Here is a 22,660-nt window from a genome sequence, read left to right as displayed (position 1 = left end):
TACCGTTAACAAGTCCATTATTGCAATTATTTTTTGATGATTATTTCTTTTTTAAATTATCGTTGTCTGGAATGTAATTTATGAATAAATTTTAAAAATTTTAAAGATATATATTTCATTATAACATATTAGGTGTATTACTGTAAGTTATAACACTCTTAAGAAGTGTTCGAGCTAGAATTTTAAATAAGAAAGTTCAAAATCTGAAAAAGTAAATATACAAACGAATCAAAAAGGTTTGACAGCTACTGTATATACATAAAAAAATAATTTTAAACTAGGTATAAATAGTAAAAAAAACCGCTGAAGGGGGTTTGGGTGACCCCCCCCCCCCCCACGCCACATATTGCTGGCTCCACCCCTACTCCTAAGTCCTAACTAAAGACATTATTTGTATCAATATGCATGAGCTATACGATGACTATACATATCGTAATAATTTCGTTTTTGAATTAATATTACTCATCAATATCGTATTCCATCTCGATAACCAAACGAGTGCATAGTTTCTAGACTCGTGCTCTCATTGATCTTTTTTTTTTTTTATCATGTCAATCGCATGTTAAATAACACTAGTTTAATTAAACAACGTAATTCGATATCCAAATACCTTTGTTTTATATCATAATTTTTATGTCAAAACGCTTACCGTTCGATCCAATTCACCGAAGATCCCATTTTGATAACCCATTGAAACAAACGGGTCTTGGGTTTAAGCCCAGATTATTATTTGCAAGCCCAGTTGAGGGCCCATATTGGAACTATAAATTCTTCATAAACCCTAACCGCCATTTTTCTTCCTTCAGCTTTCAGTGTAGCGGCACTTTTTCACCTTCAAATTTGTAAGTTCCAATTTCTCATATCATTTTTTGTATTGTAGAACACAATTGTATTTAGTGATTTGAATATTTTGCTCATATTTTATTGATTATATGTTGTTCGATGTGATTTTAGTAATTTTTACATGTTAATTTGGTATAGAATAGACCCGAGCTGCAATTTTGTTGATTGAAATAGATGCTCAGTTGATTGATTGATGAAAGATTTGTTCTTTGTTTGATTTGACCCGAATTGAGCAAAATGGATAGCTTAAGAGTGTTCATATGGCTAAACTCCATTATTCATGTACTGTTGTTTCTTGTGATTTTTACATGTTAATATATGTTTCTCATTTAATATGGGCTAGGCTATAATAGACTACATAGTTATAGAGGAACTGTAGTTTTATGTATTGAAATAGATGCCTAGTTGATTGATTGATGAAAGTTGTGTTTTTTGTTTGATTGGATCTGAATTGAGCAAAATGGTTGTTGAGTATTTATGTTGCGCGAACTCTTCACTTTTGATGCCGCACCCTTGTTGGATTCTTGAAAAATGCACTATTCTTTTAGAATCCGATACACACCCATTGCCATTTCTGAAGAGTCAGAGCAACATAACAGAATATTCATTTTGTTAGACCTATGTGCTTGTATAGAAACTTCTAACTTTCTTCATTGAAACAGATGCCTAGTTGATTGATGAAACTTCTCTTATTATTTGATTAGACCTGAATAGAGAAAAAATGGTACAGAAGGTTTATGTATTCATTGATTTTGCCAAGATAGAAGTGAATAATGTCAGTGTATTCATATGGCTGACCCCATTTTCAACATATCATTGTTTCTTGTGATTTTTACTTGTTAATACACGTTTCTCGTTTAAATTGGGCTAGGCTATACTAGACAGACGTAGTTATAGAGGGACTGCAATCTTTTTCTTTGAAACAGATGCCTAGTTGACTGATCAATGAAAGATTTGTTTGTGTTGCCTAGTTGATTGATCGATGAAAGATTTGTTCTATGTTTGATTTGACCTGAATTGAGCAAAATATTTTCCCCATATCATTGTTTTGATTTTTTACAATCTAAACAAGTGTTCGTTTAAATTGGCCCCAAATATGCCTTAATGGTTACAGAAATAGAAGCCTAGTTAATTGATTGATGGAATGTCCGTATATAGTTTGATATTATCCAAATAGAGCAAAATGTTAGTTTTTGTTTGTAATTGAGGTGTTGTCCTTGGTTTGGCTCGGGGTGTAATTGAATAGTTGCATATAATTCATAGCTGACTCCCTTTCACGCACACGATATCATGGTTTCTTGTGATTTCTTTAAGTTATATATGTTCCTTTGTCTAATGTGGTTATAGAGGAACTCCAGTAACTTCATCGCTACAGAGGCTTAGTTTTTTGATTGAAGGAATATTCGTATCTATGCATCGTATGTAGTTGTAGTCGGTGATTTGGCTCAAGTAGAATTGAATAGTTCTAGAGCTCTAAGATAAAACGAAGTAAATAGTTGCAATGGTGACGCAGGAAACTTTTTTTTGTTGGAATAGAGACTTAGTTGATAAATATCTGTGCTTTGTTTGATTTGGTCGGAATAGTGTGAAATAAGTGCAAGGGATTTATACAGTCGACTCCCGCTTTGTTTATAATTGTGATGTAGTCATTATTAATATATTGAATATATGCTCTTTGTTGAGTTGTGCAGCTGGTGCACCAAGTGGTGAAAAATGCAGATCTTTGTGAAGACCCTGACGGGCAAGACCATTACCTTGGAGGTAGAGTCATCAGACACCATTGACAATGTTAAGGCTAAGATTCAAGACAAGGAAGGCATTCCACCAGACCAGCAGCGATTGATTTTCGCCGGTAAGCAGCTCGAGGATGGCCGAACGCTAGCTGACTACAACATCCAGAAGGAGTCCACCCTCCACCTTGTCCTCCGTCTCCGTGGTGGTGCCAAGAAGCGTAAGAAGAAGACTTACACCAAGCCTAAGAAGATCAAGCACAAGAAGAAGAAGGTTAAGCTCGCTGTCCTCCAGTTTTACAAGGTCGATGATTCTGGCAAGGTTCAGAGGCTCCGCAAGGAGTGCCCCAACGCTGAGTGTGGCGCTGGAACCTTCATGGCTAACCATTTTGACAGGCACTATTGTGGTAAATGTGGGCTTACCTATGTTTACCAGAAGGCTGGTGGTGATTAGACAAGTGTTAGTTTGGCTATTACTTTATCTTAGATTTTGCCCACATTTGTGTCCCTATACTCTCCTTTCAATGTTTTGTTTGTGACAAGATGGGATTATTTTGCAGCTTATAAAAAGCTATGGATTTTGTCAGCTAAAATATTTTCCACCTCTTGTTTTTGTGCTTCTATTTACTCGAATTTCTTCCGTTTCATCGATTTTGTTTGGGTCACACCCTTCTTGCAACAACAAAAAAAAAAGATCTTAGTTGGATCGTCATTTGCTATCTTGAAACCTCTTTGCTTGATTTGCTTGGTTGGTTAACCAATCACAAAATGACAAGTTTTGTGTTGAATTAAATTGGTGAAAAATCTAAACCTAGAAAATCTCTCAAACATCACATTCCAATTATGACTTTTGAGTAGCAAAAGCTATCAAATACAATAATTCATATGCTAGTAATAGACACAATTTATTGCATCAAATACAATATTTAGTGACTAAAACATACAAAAACTATAAATCAATTCATCTATTATCTAATGTTTATTCAAATAACAACTACAATAACTACCACATAAATTACTACATCTTATCGAATTTCGCGTAACTAATTCTTAAATGACAAATCTTACGTAACTAATTCTTACATTATAAATCTTGCATCACTAATTCTTACATTACAAATCTTGCATTTATAAATGACGAGTAACCGAAAATATATCAAAAGAAGTATATTTAAATGAAGCTGAAGAAAGTATATTTGACCTTTTCTCATCCTATTGCTTTGCATTAAGTATAGTAACTGTCTTCTTCCATGCTATGAAAGAACAAATTTTTCTTATAGGCCAATTAAATTTTCCATTAATATCCACATTTATTGACAAAAATCACTTCTTTTCTAGACCCCTTTTGGATTCTTGAATCAAACATGAACCCCATTTTTGGATTTTTTGAAATGTATTGTTTTGTTTTGAGGTTATAAAGCACCTTACTTTATCATTGTTAAAATTGTGTGTTTTTATTAAAAGTTTTGTTTGATGGCGAAGAAGAAGCTGAGTGATAGCGTCGTTAAGGAATTGGCAGAGGAGGTGAAGGAATGGGGAAGCATGAAACAAACTGGTGTTAGTTTAAAACAGATGATGAATTTTGGGGGCTCTTCGAAAAATTTGTTGATATCTGCTCAATTTGTTCATAAAGAGTTGCCTATTCGAATTGCTCGTAGAGTTATTGAGCTTGAAAATCTTCCTTATGGATTGTCTACGCAGAATGCTGTTTTACAGGTTGGTTTACTCGTGGAATTTACATTGTGTTTGTTGGTTTCATCGAATTAAAATGTGTGAAAAATGATGAATTACTTGTAAATTTGTTGTATGTTGTTTATGTTGTTGGAAGATTCATTGTAGTAGTAGAAATGACGGTGTTGTTTAAGCCAACTTGATTCGCGTCTTTGTTGTTGGGATTTGAATCTTGATCTCCAATGGTTTTCACCCATGTTATTGACCGTTTGAGTCAGTGTGGTTAGAACGTTCTTATTGTTGCTTCTGTTAATATTTCGTTTGTTTTCACCTAATTCTGTTGTTTTTCTGGTGTTTGATCAATCAATATGCATCCCAAAATTGAGTTTGCTCTACGAATCATATGTATACTTTTAAAATTACCAACAAATGCGAGTTCCCATACATGTCGATGCAATTCTGTAACTTGGTGTTTGATGATCAGACTAAATTGGATAGATCCCTTCCTATTGTACATGAACTGTATACTGCTTTCTCTGTTTTAGGTTCGTGATTGGTATTTGGATTCTTTTCGTGACCTTCGATCCTATCCAGAAATAAAGGATAAAAACGATGAGTTGAAATTTACACAAATGGTTAAGATGATCAAGGTCAGGCACAATAACGTCGTTCCTATGATGGCTTTGGGAGTCAAACAACTCAAGAAAGAACGGCCTCAGTTCGATTATAAGGACTTGAAAGAAGTACACCAGTTTCTTGATCGATTTTACTTATCTAGGATTGGGATTCGTATGCTCATCGGTTAGCTCCTGGCTTAATTCTTCTAACATCGATCTTTATCTTGTATAAGTTGTTTCATTTCAACAAATGTGGTTTTACAGATAAGTTTTCGTTAAATGCAGGGCAGCACGTAGCCTTACATGATCCGAATCCACTTCCCAACTGTGTGGGATATATACATACAAAAATGTCTCCTCTGGAGGTTGCACGCGATGCCAGTGAGGATGCACGGAGTATGTGCTTACGTGAATATGGCAGTGCACCTGCAGTTAACATTTACGGAGATCCTAATTTGACATTCCCGTATGTTTTCTTCTTAAATCATGACCATATCATTCGTTATACAAAACGATGTTCTGTTAGGTCCTATATTTCTTTGTTTTATGTTTTTTTATCTGCAGTTATGTTCCATCTCATCTGCATATGATGGTATTTGAGTTGGTAAAGAACTCTGCTCGTGCTGTACAAGAACGATTCATGGATTCTCACGATGAGGCCCCTCCTATTCGTATAATAGTTGCTGGTGGTTTAGAGGATGTCACCATTAAGGCATGACCTCTTTTCGTTGCAGAAAGTTCCTTATCATTGCAGACTTGTTCCTCTTTATCTCGGAAACTTACTAAGTATGCTCGTTTTGATACAGATTTCTGATGAAGGAGGTGGAATACCAAGAAGTGGCCTTCCCAAAATCTTTACATATCTCTACAGTACAGCTGAGAATCCGCTGGACGAAGACTTCACATCTACTGGTGCAGCTACAGCCTGCACCATGGCTGGTTATGGATATGGAATTCCAATAAGTCGTTTATATGCTCGTTACTTTGGAGGAGATTTGCAGATTCTATCGATGGAAGGCTATGGTATGATACCTTATTCTTCGATATTATATCATCGTTGTCATGACAGTCCATAACAGTTTAGAAATCTGCATAATTGCATTGTGTATATGCAACTTAGCCTGAGATGCTTCATTCATTGAAACCACGAAAGGATGTTACATAAACAGTAGCGTAGCCACGTAGAGTGAAGGGTTGTGATCGTTTAGTTTTGAATGGTAACCACTCTATTGATCATATCTACATTCATCGAAGAGTTATATTTGCGTATATAAAAAACTATATCGTGTATACGTAGTTATTAAACTTTCAACATCCATAACGAAATCTCTAACTTCGTTGCAGGTACAGATGCATTCCTTCATCTATTGAGGTTGGGAGATTCACAAGAGCCCTTGCCTTAAATTCTAATGTACTTACAAAGGGAGAACTTTGAAAACTCATTTTGGGTACAAATAAATGATGTTAGTAGCAAAGCCTCTTTGTTCTATTAGGGCTCGGGGACGTTTGGTACAAAGATTAAGATTAACAGCATAGAGATTAGTAACGTACGGATTAGTAAAGTAGAGATTGGTAATGTAAGAATTAATTTTTATGAAGTGTTTAGTCTGTTGCTTTTCGTCTAATTTTATGTCTGGTTTAAAACTTTACAAAAACGATTATCGCAGAAAACTTTTTTGAGTCTGACAACTACAAACTCTACTCACGATCCATAGACTACTAGACTCGTAAAACCAACTTTCAAAAATTAAATTTTTGGGCTGATTCTTACGGACCGTAATTTAAATGAAGTCCTGAAACTTATTTTTAGGGTTGATTTCCACAAACCTAATCACATGTCGTAAATCCAACTACAGGCCGAAAATAAGGCTCGTAGAATGTGCTTTTTGAATTTTGACTTTTCACGAATACATTTACAAATATTCAACCAATCTACAATTCGTGCTTCAATTTAACTTTTAAATGTCCATTTTACCCATATTAAATAAATTTACGTCCACACAAATATTGAAGACTTATCTATCTTTCTTTCTTAATTCTCGACTCAAACACAAATTCAAATTTAATCAAACAAAGTATATATATATATATATATATATATATATATATATATATATATATATATATATATATATATATATATATATATATATAACACGTGGCATGCCACTATCCATAGAAAAAAAAAAGTCTACTTTCTTCTTCCACATTTCTCTCAATTCTTGATTTCTCTGTAAATTCACCAAAAATTCATCCATGGCGATTCTTCTTCCATCTTCAAAATCACCATAACCCATTTCTCCATTCATTATGGAGCTCTACTTAAGCGATTACACTCTCAATTTCCCCTCAAATACTAAAAAATCCCCACACTTACTCTTCTCCAAAACCCCAAATTACTTCCGCCGGCGCCGGCGCCGGAATCGGAGTTGTAAGACCCAGATATCCTCCTCCGCGAGGGTTTCAGCAGTGGTGGCGGCGCCGGAACAGTCCGGCGGGAAAATGGTAGTGGAGTTAGTGGGTGCTTTTAATGAGCTAACTGAAAGAATGGATACTAGTGTTCTTTCTACTAGCTCTTCTCGATTGCTGTTTAAAACTCTTAAATTGTGTATTCCGATTCTTCAGTCACTTCCACTTGCACCCGATGGCCGATCTCCGATATCGAAAGCTCTATCTGTTGCTGTCATTTTAGCTGATTTGCAGGTGAAAAGAATTTACTCGCACTCGATGTTTATAGCTCTGAACTTACTAATCTAGCTGACTTTGATGTTATTATTTGAATGTGACAGTAAATAGTCTGTAAAATTTATTCGTATTCGATGTTTATAGTGTTGGTTAAGTTAGATTACTATTGATATGTGACATTATAAGTTTAAAGTTAACTGAACTTTATCTATCAAGCTAATTTTTGATGTTACCATGTGTAAAGATCCGTTTTTTGCTAGCGGTTGACTATAGATTTTTGTAAGTTTATCTTGATATCTGTTTGGTAATGAAATAGTTTTTGGAACTTTCACTTACAAAGTTTTTGATTTTTTCCCAAGTAAAATGGATGTCCAAACAGAATTTTAAATTCAAAAAACCACAACTTGAAAAACTCGTCTTTTCAAGTTTCAACTTCGAAGGCCAAACGGGAGCGAATTATGTCGGAAAATAGTTTTGTTACTTACTAATTACTATTATAGAGGGTAAAGTTCAGTCATTTTTATGTGGCAAAATAGTTTTGAATACAATGGGTTAAATTTCGATGGACCAAGACTAGTTATTAGACAATTTAAGTGAAAAAGCCATTTTTGGCGGAGTATAAACTAGTAGAATTATTTTTATGAAGACGAGATGAAGGAGGAGGAAATAGAGTAAAGTAGATGGAAATTAGCTCCAAATGTTCTACCTTTACTTAATGTGTTGAACAAATAGATTTTTTATGATTTAACAATATATATACGGAAAGTACTCATATATTTGTATGTTTGCCTTATATTAGTTAATTTAGTGCTACAAGTCAATGTAAATGGTTAATGGTAATTTTATGGGGAGTAGTAAACGAATGAGAGAATACTTTTTTTTGCTAACAATCTAACATCCGTTTCAATGAGTTATGATGATCAAAATTATGAAAAAAGTACTACACATGTCAAACATTTTGTGGACTTGGTGTTTATGTAGCATTCTGTCCATTTTAAGACGTTCTACATTCTATTTCTCCACAGCATTGATGACTTTCAAGAATTTAATTTCATTAAACTATTCACACTTGAACTTTGATGTGATATTGTTGTTGTGTTGTTCCATCGTGACTAACATGCCTAGTTGATTGATTGATTGTTTTTTAGTGTAGCCAGAATTATGGTAATGTCAGTTGGAGTTGTTCCAATCTCTTGTAAATATTTTTGTTGGTTAAAAATATACATTTTTGGAGTGATGATCTGATCCAACAATAACGCGGTAGCATATATTTATAACCGAACATGGTTTTCTCGATAATTTTCTTCAGATGCACCACCTGCTGATTCAGAATCAAAAGCATGACTTTGTAACCCCATTCTTGGAAGCTTGCTACTGCGCCCTCTGTGTGTGTTGCGTGTGCATGCTCAATTTAAGTGAAAGCTAAAAGGTATTTGCCATTTGTTACAGATGGATGCTGAAGTTATATCCACTGGGCTACTAAGAGAAGTTCTAGAGACAGGTGCTATATCAATATATGATGTGAGGGATCGGATTGGTACCAGTACTGCTCATTTAATGCATGAAAGCTTGCGTGTGAAGCATATGGCCTTAAAGGTAGAAGTATTGGATGATGATAGCGCAACTGCATTGAGGAAATTTTGTCTGACCTACTATGATGTCAGGGCATTAGTATTAGACCTGGCTATCAAGCTCGATATGATGAGACACCTTGATTATTTACCTAGGTACCGGCAGCAGATGATAGCACTTGAGGTTATGAAACTACATGCTCCTCTAGCGCATGCCATCGGAACTAACCTATTATCTCTTGAACTCGAGGATCTTTCTTTTAGGTACTTGTTTCCTTACTCATATCTATATCTTGATGCATGGTTGAGAAGTCACGAGTCTGGAAATAAGCCTCTGATAGATATCTGCAAGGAGCAGCTGCTTCAGTCCCTCAAATCTGATCCACCATTAAATGAAATGGTGAGTAAGATATCTGTTGAGGGTCGTTATAAAAGTCGTTATAGCACCATGAAGAAACTCTTGAGAGATGGTCGGAAGCTTGAAGAGGTGAATGACATCTTAGGTCTACGAGTTGTATTGACTCCTATATCAGGAGTAGATGAGTCGGAAATCGGGGAAAAGGCTTGCTACAGAGCACGTGAAGTTGTCCAATCTTTGTGGGAAGAGATACCAAGTAGGTCAAAGGACTATATCTTAAGGCCTAAGGCTAATGGATATAGAAGTTTGCACATGGCTGTTGATACCAGTGAAAATGGACGGACTAGACCGCTAATGGAAATTCAAATACGAACAGAAGAAATGGATATGCTAGCATCTGGAGGGCCAGCATCTCATGCATTGTACAAGGGCGGTGTTACTGATCCTGAAGAGGTAAACATCGTATTAGATTCCATTTCGTAATGCCAACATATTTCAAACATAAACAACAACATACTTATCTGGGGAAGGGAGGATGTACACAAACCTTACCCCTGCACTTTCGTCTATACTTATGTTGTTTGTCGTCAAATCATACATAGGCGAGACATCTAAAGGCAATCATGATCGCTGCAGCAGAGCTTGCAGCATTGCGTCTTAGAGATTTTCCTTCGGCGAATCAAAAAGGTCTGGAAATTGACAAGAGAGGCAGGGTGTTCCGTCTTCTTGACAAGAATGGAGATGGTAAAATAAGCATCGACGAACTTATGGAAGTGATGGAAGAGCTCGGTGCCCCAGGAGATGATGCGCGGGAGATGATGCAACTTCTCGATTCAAACAGTGATGGTTTTCTGAGCTCAGATGAATTTGATATATTTCAGAATCAGGTACATGAACTAATATTAAATCATTTAAACTTTCAAATTACCTTGAACAGTTTTTTGCTCTTGGATGACATATAAAAAAGTTCCTACGTGAGTCATTCTCTAACACGTTCAACTTTTGACTATAATACTAATGTTGTTTCAGGTTGAATTCATCCGGAATATAGAAGACAGAGATGATCATTACCAAACACTGTTAAATGCTAAGCTGCAATTGGCAAACGACACCGGTTTGATTCAACTGTACAGTAAAGAGCAAGGTAGTCTGGTAACAAATTAAATTAGTAAATTCTGTTAAATCTGTGTTCTTTATGTATGTATTTATTGAAAAGGCCGTGGCGCTATACTGGGGATTATTGAAGCCTCAAAATAGATATCTTTCCAGGGAAAGATACTTGATCCCTCTGTATAATAGTTATCTGTGCACGGTCTCAATCAAATATAATGTATCTGTATGTTGTAACATGTATCATTTCTGTACAACTCTTGTACATAGTGTTTTTATGAATAGAATGTACACATTTGAGTGAATAAATATACTTGTAGTGTATCATTTGAATTGGAAAATTTGTCCCTGGTTGTATGGTCTCATTCTTCGGAATAGTATTTGGATCTCGAAACAATATTTCTGTGATGCTTATTTTATTTCCAACGACCAGAAAATTTGGTAATGCTTTCCTAATGAGATTAGATATTTCTAACTGTCATGTATATGTCTCATAGGTTGTCTAAATATTGAAGAAAAAGGTAAAACCCATCTATGGGGCTTTAGTTTAGTGGTAAGAGCACGTGATGTGAACACGCTACAAGTTAGAACCCTGTTGTCAGGGCGGACCTAATAAGAAGATGAACCCGCTTTGACGGAAAGTTAGAATGTTAATGCATGGTTGGAATTAACTTTTGTGTATATATAGTTGATGCTTAACCCCCTTTGACTTCTTTATGTGATCACTTCTTTATATTTGAACCCCGTTAATTAAAATTCTGGCTCCGCCACTGCCTATTGCTGCTGACGAAAAAACTGGTATTTAATAGGGGTAGAGGGAGCGGACCCATTATCCACCAAGATTCGAACCGTGTGTTACTGGCCCTCCGGAATTTCTTTAGGACTATTTCTCTTGAATACAACGAGAAAAAACCCAAATTTTGATAGGTTGCTCGTAGAAAGAAAAGCTTGCCGACCACATAATAATTCATAATAGTGTGTAGCAAAGAGTGAGGCAAGATAACACCAAGTATAAAGTAAAGACATGATGTCTATCTAAGTTAACTTTTTTTGCCCTTTATTGATAGTTCCATTGTGCCTTCTTTAGCAAAATTATGTGTACAAAATAACAGCTGCTTCAGAGTTAGCAGAGGGGGAAAACAAAAGAAACTTATATTTACTGCGGAATTTTCTTATCCAACACCAGTTATATGAACATTACAATAGACTTATATTTATAGTTGCATCTCATTTGCTGTCTTCTACTCTGTTACTCTCAGTTGTTGAGGTAATTCTTGCTTCTCCGACGATAAAGAATGGGCTTGCTAACTGGTATGATTTCCATCTTTCACAATTAGATTAGTCAGTAGTTCTTCACTTTGCTGGACTCCCAGTTCATCTGATAATTTATTACACAACTGTGAAATGAAAAATATATTGATTAGTGTCTTGAGGTTTGAGGATAAGAGCAGATCTAGGATCTCGAGTCTATGGATTCAATGATCGAGCTGAAAGCAATGAGTTTAGTTGAATCCATAGAACCTGTCCTGGATCCGTCTCTGATTGTTACTAATGTTGACGAGGGTGTAGATATATGTACCTGTCTATATACTGCAGAATCCCCGGAAGATTTCTGTAACTCTACAACATACAAGGATGTACTAATCTCGAAAACCTGAAAATTTTGTAAAAATGTTGGATTTTTGCTACTTTGGTGTTCATGAAAAAAAGAGGAGTTGAGTATCTTAAATGTTACTTACCTCTACTACTATTGAAAGACTTGCTTGTGTTTTTTGACCTTTGTTCTCTAGCAATACTTTTAACTACAACAAAACACATAAACAAGGTTTTACAACGATGACAACAACAACATATCCGGTATAGTCCCACAAGTAGGGAATGGGGAGGGTAGAGTGTACGTGGACCTTACCCCTACCGTGACAAGTAGAGAGGCTGTTTTTGATAGACCCTTGACTCACGAAAGCAAAGACACAACATTTATGAAGACACAAGAGACAACATATGAACATATATGTACTAACCTTTCCAGGTTTTTTCTGGACTTGAAATCCCATTTGAACAGCTAGATTCTCAATCCTATCTAGCAGTTCTTTTGGAGAGAGATTAGATGTGAACCTGATCTTCCTCTCAGAAACATCCTAGATGAATTCCAAGTAATTATGTCTAGGTATTTTATCGATCGATCATCGTATGATTCGAATAAATTAAGGTTAAGAGCTTACCTCATTTTCAAAAAATCCAGATAGATCAAGGCATGAGGACATTCCTATAAGTTGAAAGGCATTATTGATGACAGAAGGTGATTCTGGATTTCTTTCTATGTCAAGTGGCTGTCCAAGGATATAAAGAAAGATCAATTAGTCAAAAATCACGACACTGTTGAAGATATAATTAAGTAAATAAACATGTTATCATAGTGAAGTCCAAGGTTCAAATCTCACGGTCAGCCATATCAAAAAGAATTTTTACATGCTCGGCCATCAAAAAGCGTATGATCAACACATGATGGAGGTGTGAGATGATCTTCTTAAACGAGATGGTCACACAATTCAACAGACACGAGCATAATGAAATAACGAAGTAAATGAAATTGTATCCTCTCTACCATGTATTTAATAGTAGACACAAGTCTTGGGATTCAAATTCTCATGGTCATGCATTATCAAAAAGAATTTTAACGTACTCAGCCATCAAAACTGAGCATGTTGAAGATATAACTAGGTTTTTAGATGAGATAATCACACAGTTCGATAAACACGAGATAATGCAAGAGATGGACAAACTATGTAAAGATCAAAGATCATACTGCTTCATGTATTGTCAACACTTCATCATCTGAGGATGTATCATCACTTTCCACTTCTTCTTCATCAGGATTTGTAGGAGTATAGTTTTGTTTAAACCATTCATCTTCTTTAATCTCTGCCATTGTTATTCTAGTTTGTGGATTTGGATCAAGAATCCTCTTTATAAGATTCTTTGCTCCTTGTGATAACCACTTTGGTATTGGAGCATCCCCTTTAAAAATCTGATTCACAATCCCTAAAAACAATATTAAAAACTTCTCTACCAAAGACGACTCCATATAAAACACATAGCAACATGTATAGTAGCAGATCCAACAAATAACAATACAGAACTTAGCTAGCGTTTGTCCATAGATTTTGGACTTGCTTCAGAAAAATTTCAAGTTCAAAATATATGGCCAAATGGGAGTTGGTGTTTTAGGATATATCTCTCTATATGTGCGCGAAAAACAAGTCAAACGCATACATCATCAAACTCACAACGTCTAAATTCTGGATTTGCCACTACACGCGTGCACGCACTAGAGAAGAAAAAAGCTAACCTTTTGATAAAGCACTGCAAGATTTCTATCATCAAAGGGTAAAAAGCCAGTGAGGATGACATATAAAATGACACCACAAGACCAAGTATCTGATGTTGCACCATTATAGCCTCTGTTAGAAAGAACTTCAGGAGCAACATAGTTGGGACTACCACATGTTGTATGCAACAAGCCATCATCCTACAGATGAATAAGAAGAGCTAACTTAGCTTGACAGCAAAAAAAACATGTTTTTATGGTAAAGTAAATGAACAAGAGGGTCGCTCAACTAATAGTCAGAGGCGGATCAAAAGCTAGTCAACAAGTTATGATTTGTGAACAACAAGTGTATATATTACAACAAAGTATAACGAAGGTAAAATTAAGACATTTCGTATTAGTCCCTCTAAATATATAATTGATTACATTCATTCTAAAAGTGTTGACTCTAAACGCTAGATTCGCCTCAACTATTAGTAGTCACAAGTTATGTACCATACCCTAAGATGTTGAGGCAATGCACTTAGTCCAAAATCTGTTATCTTTATGTTTCTGCCTCCATCAATGAGAACATTCTCTAGCTGCATTTTGTGAAAACAAGTATTAATATATACAACATGAAGAAACTATAATTTTAAAAAAGAAATGTTACATTTTTTGTTCTATATTTACCTTGAGGTCCCTATGGAAGACACCTTTGTCATGGCAATAACTAACACCATCAATTAATTGTTGAAATAATTTTCTGCCTAGTGTTTCTGAAAGTTTACCTTTAGTAGCCTATCAATGAGGATCAATGAAGATTAGTTGATTTAATGCAAAAAAAAAAAAAAAAACAAGCTAATGGCAAATTAAGAAAGATATAATACATAAATATGTATTTTAATTTGATCTCAACTGACATTTATGTCTTTCAACTTTCAGTATGCACAAGTAGACATTAAAACTTGTATGAAGCTGAACAAGTGGACACATGTATTCTACGTGGCATAATACACATAGGATGCAAATTGCCACGTAAGGCGCGTGTCTAATTGTTTATCTTTATACAAATTTAAGCATCTATTTGTGTATACTCAAAATTGAAGTGCATAAATAGCAAATCAGACGAAGTTAAATGTTACGTTAATGTATTATGTCATTAGAAAAATCTACTTACTATTCTGTCAAATAATTCACCACCATTTACATATTCCAACACCATATAAATCTTGGTTTTGCTCGCTAATACCTGTTTACACATGTCAAAGAAAAAAATATTTACACAATCATATCACTTGAAAACTACAATAAATTTGACTCGTATATTTACACAATCAGATCACTTAAAAACTATAGCAAATTTGACTTGTAATACTTATTTTTACATTGTCATTTTCTGAAACTTAAAAATTCCCACGCTCTACCAAAAAGAACGATACAATTCACAAATAGTCAATTTTCAATCCCGTGATAAAAGAAGTCATTATCATAACGTTTTACATGTGAAATTTGAAACTCTAGATAGATCATATTGCTACTAAAAAAAGTAAAAATGTAGTCAATGCCAAAATTAAATATAGCACCCCAAGTTGTTGGGCCTTTGATTATTGTGTGGCTAAATTTGTACCAAATGGTCTATTCTCATCTTAGAGATGAGAGTGGGACCTAATTACCCTTTTTTTTTTTAATAGACCTAATCACAAATAACCAATAAAGACTTTTATAGATAAAAAAAAATAGGATATTTACATAAAGTCAAAATGTGGATGATGATGGCTAGGGTATCCTCATCCATGTTTTTCTTCTCTCTAATCAACTAGACGAAGTGTCCGAGCCAGCTTATAGATAAAATTAATTAAATTTGACGAGAATTTTTGTCAAGATTGTAAATTTATTAATGATTTTTTCTAATTAAAAAATTAAGCTAAGTGAATTTCAGAATTTAATATTTTCTTCATTTTGAAATATACGATGTTGTATGTCGTATAAGAAAGAAAGAATTTTTTAAAAAATTTTGATTTAAAATAAGTCATAAATGTTGTATGACTATAATTTATGAATCATTTTATAAACAATAAATTTGAAGTTATAATGTTATTAAATATAAAAGGAATCATTTTTTTAAAGATGGAAAAAAAAATTGTGTCACAAAAATTGAGACAGATAGGATACTAATTAATCACTAAAGAATGTGGTGGGATAAATAAATTTCTATCGTTTCTAATAAAAAATCTCGTGTTCAAGCTTAGAGTTAAATAAGGGAGATATTTTTTATTTTTCACTAAAATAATATCCTTTTTATTAATATACAAAACACTCATTAATGTAAATACGAAATCGTTTTACAATTCAAAAATATATAAACCTTCTTAAATTCAAATTCAAATTATATTTACCTAATCCAATCATCTATTTTTTAAAGAAAAAAATTGAATAATCCAAACACAAATATATTTTTATTTATTTAAAAGTAGATTTTACTGCGCAAACAAATTTCTTTTTACGATAAGATCAATATAAACACGTATTACAAGGCACAATATTTCTATTTCAAAATGAAAAGATTCTTTCCTAATTAACTTCAACATTAAGTAATGTATTTTGTTAGTATTAATTTTTATCTATTATAATAATAAATATATTTTATTTCTAAGATTTTAAATTTCATATTTTAAATCGATTTGAAGTAAAGGAAGAAAAGAATCTCTTAAATGTAAAGTTGTGAACAAGTTATTCTTTCCTCAAAGCAAAACATGAATATTTTGCATTTTGTATAATATTCAAATAGAGAATAAAAAGATAATAATAAAAATAATATTCTTTTTATAAAAAAAAAAAAAAAGAAGAAGAAATAAACAAGAAGATAGAGATGACTTATTCAAATTCAAATTTGATATGAAAAATAATAGGATCGTAAAAATTTATCTGTATTAAATATTACTGCTAAAATTAATATACCTCGTATAATCTAACCACATTTGGATGCTTGAGAACTTTTAAAGTTCGGATTTCCCTCTTTATCTGTACAAAAAATAATATAATCATAAAGATTTAAAAGCTAACTAAATCGAAGAGAAATAAATAACAAAAATCCTATTAGATAGTGACAATAAAATCATTCTACCACTTACTATTTTAGTGAATCTATCATCATTTTTCCCCTTTAGCTACTTTTCATCAAAGAACACAAAAATAGAATCTTGTTCTATAATTTTTGTGGTTTCATTTTATATCTTTGTTCGAATATACAAATTAATTTATATTTGTGAATCGAAAGAGACCAATTATCTACCCCATCTTACCTAAGTAGTAGAGACAAAATTAGTGTTTAATTGTCAGATCTTATGTCTACGTGCATAAAATTTAATACAAATTAGCCTTTCGATTCTATTTAGCGTCATCCCAATAAAAATTTAAAATATCTGACTATTCAACTCGCGAAAACAAAAATGGAAGAATAAAGAAGGGAAAGAAAAAATTTCCCTCGTATCGAAGTTATATTATTCAATAATTCATATATAACCAAATAATTTCGATTTCTTCCTGCAATACGATTTTTGAACAAAGAGAATCCAGCTAAACCTCTTAGCTCTATCCAACTTCATCTCAATCAAAATTAACAATAACTAAATTTCGAAATTCTCATATATGATGAGACTAAAATTTTCATTAAAAAATTTAAAATATGAAAAAAGATAAATGCCCGAAGAAGTTTGATATATACAACAAATAATAATTAATTATATATAGTATATAAATAATGTAATTTTTCACATAGCTCAAATGAATCATCGGTTCTTCATGGATCCACTCGTGGACAAATACACAAAAAATATAAAATAAAAATAAAGGACAAGATGATTCAAACTTGACCCCTCGATTCTACCTAAATTCGACGCTAACCTAATAAAATCTAGAACAATGTGGAGTAAAGAAGAGCCAAAAAAAACTAATAATTCAACTAAACATCCCTCGACTCCACCTAGCTCTGCCCCATCAAAACTCACAACGTCTAAAATTCAAATCTAACACAAAAAACAAAGAGAAAAAGGACAAAAAGAAGAATGATTTAAACTAAATCTCTCGATTTTATCTAATTCTGATCGAATAAAATCCACATAAACAATCCGAAGAGAGAAAAACAGAGCAAGAAAGGAGAAAATGAAGAAAGGATTCAAACTAAACCCCTCAATTTTACATAGCTCCGACCAATAAAACCTAAAATAAACAATTTAGAGAGAGAAAAAACAGAGCAAACAAAGGAGAAAATTAGATTCAAACTAAACCCCTCGATTCTACGTAGCTCCATCACAATCAAAATTCACAACGTCTAAATTCAAAATCCGATCGAAAAAAACAAATAGAGAGAGAAGAACGATAACAGACCTGATCAGTAATTCGAAGATCCTGGATCCGATTCTTCTCCAAAATCTTAATAGCAAAAGATTTGGCTGAATCTGTATGCTTAGCGAACTTCACTTTCCCAAAATTACCTTCTCCTAGTGTTCTTCCAAGCTCGTATTTCCCTACTCGCATTCCCTTTTTCCCTCTTTCTCTTCGTACTATTTCTTCTTCCTGCTGCTGTTGTTGATGCTGAATCAGTACCATTTCCCACTGAATTCGAAAAATTGCAAAAAAAAAAATTGGGGGGATTTGTATAAACCCCTTTTGATTTTCTGGGTTTTTTTTTTGATTTGATTTTGAAGAAATTTGATATGAAGATAGAATGAGATGCACGATTTGGATTTTTGTGTTTTTGAAGTTTGAAGTTTTCTTCAATGGCTCATTTCGTCAATGGAGTGCGTTGAGGTTTTATACTAGTTTAATTGGGCCACTATTATAACGTGGAAATTTTTGCGGAATCTACAAATGGATAGGTCTTTAATTTTTTCGTTTTATCAATTAAAAATCTATTTTTAAGAAAAATACGGGATATATCTTGTGAAATATTGTAATGCATATATTGATGGAAAAAAAATTTGCCTTGAAAATTTTTAATTAAAAATAAAAAAATACGATTTGATCTAAGTTCAATCAATATGAGTTTTAATATAGTAATGGGACTGCTAATCCTAAACCAGAAGTCTCCGAGATGGGTATGGAGAAAAATTTATTAGAAGCGCTATACTCCCGAATATGTGTGATTTGAATTTAGCACAACCTCGAATACAGACTCTGAACATCATTGTGGAAAATAAAAAAAAATCTATATTCATGATATAAATTAGTATTTTTTTTATTTGTCATTTAGGTTGTGGTACTACATCGAGCAAAAAAACCGCATGTATTTAGCGAATTTGAGATATGCTTTATGTGAAATTTGTCTAAATTGTTATGTACTTTGTCAGGTTAAATCTGTTTAATTTATGCTCGATTAAAAATACCATACTTATCATTTTATCAAACTTTTATTGATACTATAAAAAGCCTCATCTTACACAATACAATAATGGGTAAGGAATAAACTATAATAAATACAATATATATTTCTTTAATGATCATGCACAATATTCATAATCAATATGGACCTAGTAATAAAGAATATTAAAAAATTATTAAGAATCAAACTACGAATTTCGATCTTATACGTAACGCAATACACTAATTTATTTATTTTTACTCAATGTCATTTGGACCACACCTTTATCCCTATGGATATAACCTAATGTTATGGCTATAGAATTGAAACACTAAAAATTTCATAAAATGAGTCTAAAATTTAAACTCTCAAAATTTAATGTTATTTTTTAACAATAAATACTTCTAGAATGCTGATTATTAGGAATGAGGATATATACTACTAACTATATTAATAACACATGACTTTTTTCGTGCCAATTAATTTGATTCTGAGATAACTTCTCCTTAAAAGTTATAAATAAATATTTTTTAAAAAATAAATGTAATTGTAGTAAATAAATATAATTTTTTTTCTCATATATATGACATTTGTGCACACACATTTTTATATATTATATATATAGATGTTTTGTCATATTTATATGAGGCTTTATTTAAGGATTCGTACTGGAATCTAATTATTTTAAATTCACGCTACGTAAGATTCTACTAATAAAAAAAGTGTTTTCTATGAAGTCCATATTCAAGACTCATTTTTGAGGCCTTTAATTAAAAAAAAAATTCACTTATTTCATCACATCGATTGACGATTGATGATAATGTAGAAAATTTCTAACAACTCATGGGGAAATAAATGGTCAAGTCAAGGAAAAGTGGCGGTACGTAGCCAAATAGTTTGTACTATTCTTACTATTCATTAGCATATATTTTATTTGTTTTAAATTAATTATCGTATTTCATTTTTACACGCTTCTTAATAAATAATTATTAATTAGGGAAAATTATGACTATTTTACTCTTACGTCTGAATAATATATATTCTTTCTTTATTAATTGTTTCCACTCTATTGACGTGTTTATAATCTTCAAGAATAATTATAATAATAATAATAAAATAAAAAAATAAAAACTTTATTTTATTTAAAACTTTTAAAATGACAAATAATTTTAATTAATCTACGATTTATCAATCGATAAAGCTCTAATTTTTATCATCTCGTATTAGATACAATATTATCGTCAAGAACTATTTTTAGAAATGAAACATAAAACATGAAACATGTGGCCATGAATAAACTATTATGAATCTTGACAATTTTTTCCCTTTGTTTTTTTTATAAAATAAAGTCAAATTGTTAGTATTTTTTTTGAATTTTTGTTATCAATGCAATGACATCACGACCCTACATGCTATTTTCCGCATATTTTTAATGAAAAGGAAATTTTATGTTGATAAAATATCATTTTATATGACAATATTTGGTTAAATATTAATATTAATAAATGAATATATATCTAGCTTAGATATTACTAGTATATATTTATTAATTGATAGTGACTGAAAATATTTATTAATACTAAAAAAATATCTCAAATCATTTAAAGAAATTAAATTAGGTTGAGGATTATAGCTCTTTAAATCGAGTAATTTTTAGTAGAAATTGTCATTTTATCGATAAAGATAGATTTTTTATTTTAATTTCAAGAGCCTCAAAATTAATACCAGGTGGGAATAAAATAAGAGTAATTATCTTGTTGTATGAAGTTATTTTAACTGGAGATTTTTGGTACAAGTTCTGAAAATAATTAAAAAAGTTATTGAAAATATCGTTTAGAAGTGGATCTTGCAACACACGAATTTAAAATCGAATTTCAAATTAGATTTAAAAAAAAGTGATATAATATTTGGACATATTAATGGAGAAAATGACTCCTATATTATATAGCACAATTAATTACAATAAAATGGAAGAAAACGACTATAAAAATATCTCATTACTTTATTTTCTAATTTACTTACGTGTTATATTTAATTTATTTAACTATAAACACTATATGAGGTATCCTTTTGTGGCCAGCTTCTTAACAAAAATTTCGTGTGCAAAATTTGCATAAAAATTATTTTTCAAATTCAAACTAATAATAAACGGAATTTCTTTTTCTAAATAATATTTTCTTATATTTAATTTTGTATTGGACAAAAAAATAGTTTCTACCAATGACGGTTTTGGTAGGGACTATAGCCTTTTAGGCCGCGGAAGTTTGAGACAATAGCATGTTTATAATGTATTTAGATTAAGACGTTCTTGATTAAATGTTCTAAACTCCACATACACATATCTATAAAAAAAAATACTGTAAACGCTACTATACATGATCGATTATATGTTTAATAATGACTAATTACCTACTCCCTTCGATCCCAAACACTTGTTGATTTTGTAAATTGAATTTATTTCAAAATATTTGATATTTTAAGAAAATAAATATATTTAACTCTTTTTTTTTTGTGGACACAATAACAACCTTATAAAGCAAGCATGGGCCAAAATGATTTCACTAATACTTTTACTCTATCTTTTAATTTGATATATAATGGCACATACCAATTATTACATTAAAATTGAGGAGTGGGACACATTCATCAAATGATGTTATATAAAATCAAATTTTGAATTTAAAATTTATGAATTTGTGTTTGAGGTATATCGATTTTCATCCGATTTATCAAATTTGAAATATATGACTAATTATTTAATAATCAAACACAAATAGATATATATTTAACATGTTTGAGATGAACTAACAATTTGTACACTATATCGACTCCTACAAATAAACTTTCGTCCCAAAACACTTGTTATATTTCAGTTTTCGATAGCCAAATATATATATATTTTATCTTCAAATTGATATAGAAGAATTGTAATTTTCCGTATTTTTCGTTAAGTTTGCAAATATACTCTTAAAATACTATTTAAAGTTCACATGTTGTGATTTGCTTTGATTACATTTTTTGAGTCAAAGAGTTTTTTATTGTTATTATTATTATTATAATCAAAGTTCACTTCATTTGATTTTTGAAAAATAAAATACGACAATTATACGTGAAAATGACAATAAGACACAGTGGAACATGACAGAGTTGCACTTAACCTGTTAATATTTTGTTATCCCTATTAATTATACTATCTTCGTTCGGTATTGTTTGTCATAGTTTTTATTTTTAGAGTTAAACTATAAAAACTTTAATTAACATTTTAAGATGCATTTTTTATCATATTAATATACAAAAAATTGTAATTTATAGTGCTTTTTATATAGTTTTAGAATATCTATTTTTTTAAAAAAAAATATCGAATTAATGTGGTCTAATTTACCTTTGAAAAATAGTCAAATTAACT

General features: G+C 31.9%; 4 protein-coding genes across 5 annotated transcripts; 3 read left to right on the top strand and 1 right to left on the bottom strand.

Moving 5' to 3' along the window:
• Nucleotides 1–597: 597 nt before the first annotated feature.
• Nucleotides 598–3,166, top strand: LOC101248559 (ubiquitin-ribosomal protein eS31 fusion protein-like). Its single transcript, XM_004252900.5, has 2 exons — nucleotides 598–842; nucleotides 2,535–3,166. The coding sequence occupies exon 2, from the start codon at nucleotides 2,557–2,559 to the stop codon at nucleotides 3,025–3,027; it is 471 nt and encodes a 156-aa protein (XP_004252948.1). The 5' UTR covers nucleotides 598–842; nucleotides 2,535–2,556; the 3' UTR covers nucleotides 3,028–3,166.
• A 638-nt stretch (nucleotides 3,167–3,804) lies between these two features.
• On the top strand, nucleotides 3,805–6,486 carry LOC101249536 (pyruvate dehydrogenase (acetyl-transferring) kinase, mitochondrial-like). Its single transcript, XM_004252904.5, has 6 exons — nucleotides 3,805–4,289; nucleotides 4,790–5,045; nucleotides 5,147–5,327; nucleotides 5,426–5,573; nucleotides 5,668–5,884; nucleotides 6,206–6,486. The coding sequence occupies exons 1-6, from the start codon at nucleotides 4,047–4,049 to the stop codon at nucleotides 6,262–6,264; spliced, it is 1,104 nt and encodes a 367-aa protein (XP_004252952.1). The 5' UTR covers nucleotides 3,805–4,046; the 3' UTR covers nucleotides 6,265–6,486.
• A 531-nt stretch (nucleotides 6,487–7,017) lies between these two features.
• On the top strand, nucleotides 7,018–10,926 carry LOC101250287 (probable GTP diphosphokinase CRSH, chloroplastic). Its single transcript, XM_010316428.4, has 4 exons — nucleotides 7,018–7,564; nucleotides 8,996–9,928; nucleotides 10,078–10,362; nucleotides 10,505–10,926. The coding sequence occupies exons 1-4, from the start codon at nucleotides 7,172–7,174 to the stop codon at nucleotides 10,637–10,639; spliced, it is 1,746 nt and encodes a 581-aa protein (XP_010314730.1). The 5' UTR covers nucleotides 7,018–7,171; the 3' UTR covers nucleotides 10,640–10,926.
• A 695-nt stretch (nucleotides 10,927–11,621) lies between these two features.
• On the bottom strand, nucleotides 11,622–18,701 carry LOC101249805 (CBL-interacting serine/threonine-protein kinase 1). Of its 2 annotated transcripts, XM_004252906.5 has the most exons (12): nucleotides 18,282–18,701; nucleotides 16,854–16,916; nucleotides 15,073–15,144; nucleotides 14,586–14,693; nucleotides 14,414–14,494; nucleotides 13,935–14,114; nucleotides 13,392–13,613; nucleotides 12,808–12,915; nucleotides 12,607–12,723; nucleotides 12,325–12,387; nucleotides 12,165–12,239; nucleotides 11,622–11,982 (listed from the first exon to the last, which is right to left on the bottom strand). In XM_004252906.5, the coding sequence occupies exons 1-12, from the start codon at nucleotides 18,501–18,503 to the stop codon at nucleotides 11,890–11,892; spliced, it is 1,404 nt and encodes a 467-aa protein (XP_004252954.1). In that variant the 5' UTR covers nucleotides 18,504–18,701; the 3' UTR covers nucleotides 11,622–11,889. The 2 variants fall into 2 exon arrangements, with proteins under 2 accessions (XP_004252954.1, XP_019067111.1); XM_019211566.3 differs by lacking the exon at nucleotides 13,392–13,613.
• Between the last annotated feature and the right edge of the window lie 3,959 nt (nucleotides 18,702–22,660).

The sequence above is a fragment of the Solanum lycopersicum genome, chromosome 12, assembly GCF_036512215.1.
Source record: "Solanum lycopersicum chromosome 12, SLM_r2.1".
NCBI classification, from domain to species: Eukaryota; Viridiplantae; Streptophyta; class Magnoliopsida; order Solanales; family Solanaceae; genus Solanum; species Solanum lycopersicum.
The sequence above is the reverse complement of the archived record's forward strand: the minus strand, read 5'-3'. Positions and strand labels throughout refer to the sequence as shown.

Excerpts from the sequence above, each read along its gene's own strand:
- LOC101248559 (XM_004252900.5), top strand. The coding sequence starts at position 2,557 with ATGCAGATCTTTGTGAAGACCCTGACGGGCAAGACCATTACCTTGGAG.
- LOC101249536 (XM_004252904.5), top strand. The coding sequence starts at position 4,047 with ATGGCGAAGAAGAAGCTGAGTGATAGCGTCGTTAAGGAATTGGCAGAG. Across the intron at positions 4,290-4,789 it reads CGCAGAATGCTGTTTTACAG|GTTCGTGATTGGTATTTGGA; the intron begins GTTGGTTTACTC and ends TCTCTGTTTTAG. Across the intron at positions 5,574-5,667 it reads TAGAGGATGTCACCATTAAG|ATTTCTGATGAAGGAGGTGG; the intron begins GCATGACCTCTT and ends GTTTTGATACAG.
- LOC101250287 (XM_010316428.4), top strand. The coding sequence starts at position 7,172 with ATGGAGCTCTACTTAAGCGATTACACTCTCAATTTCCCCTCAAATACT. Across the intron at positions 9,929-10,077 it reads GTGTTACTGATCCTGAAGAG|GCGAGACATCTAAAGGCAAT; the intron begins GTAAACATCGTA and ends AATCATACATAG. Across the intron at positions 10,363-10,504 it reads TTGATATATTTCAGAATCAG|GTTGAATTCATCCGGAATAT; the intron begins GTACATGAACTA and ends ATGTTGTTTCAG.
- LOC101249805 (XM_004252906.5), bottom strand. The coding sequence starts at position 18,503 with ATGGTACTGATTCAGCATCAACAACAGCAGCAGGAAGAAGAAATAGTA. Across the intron at positions 16,917-18,281 it reads ATCTTCGAATTACTGATCAG|ATAAAGAGGGAAATCCGAAC; the intron begins GTCTGTTATCGT and ends TTTTTTGTACAG. Across the intron at positions 12,388-12,606 it reads TCCAGAAAAAACCTGGAAAG|TTAAAAGTATTGCTAGAGAA; the intron begins GTTAGTACATAT and ends GTTTTGTTGTAG.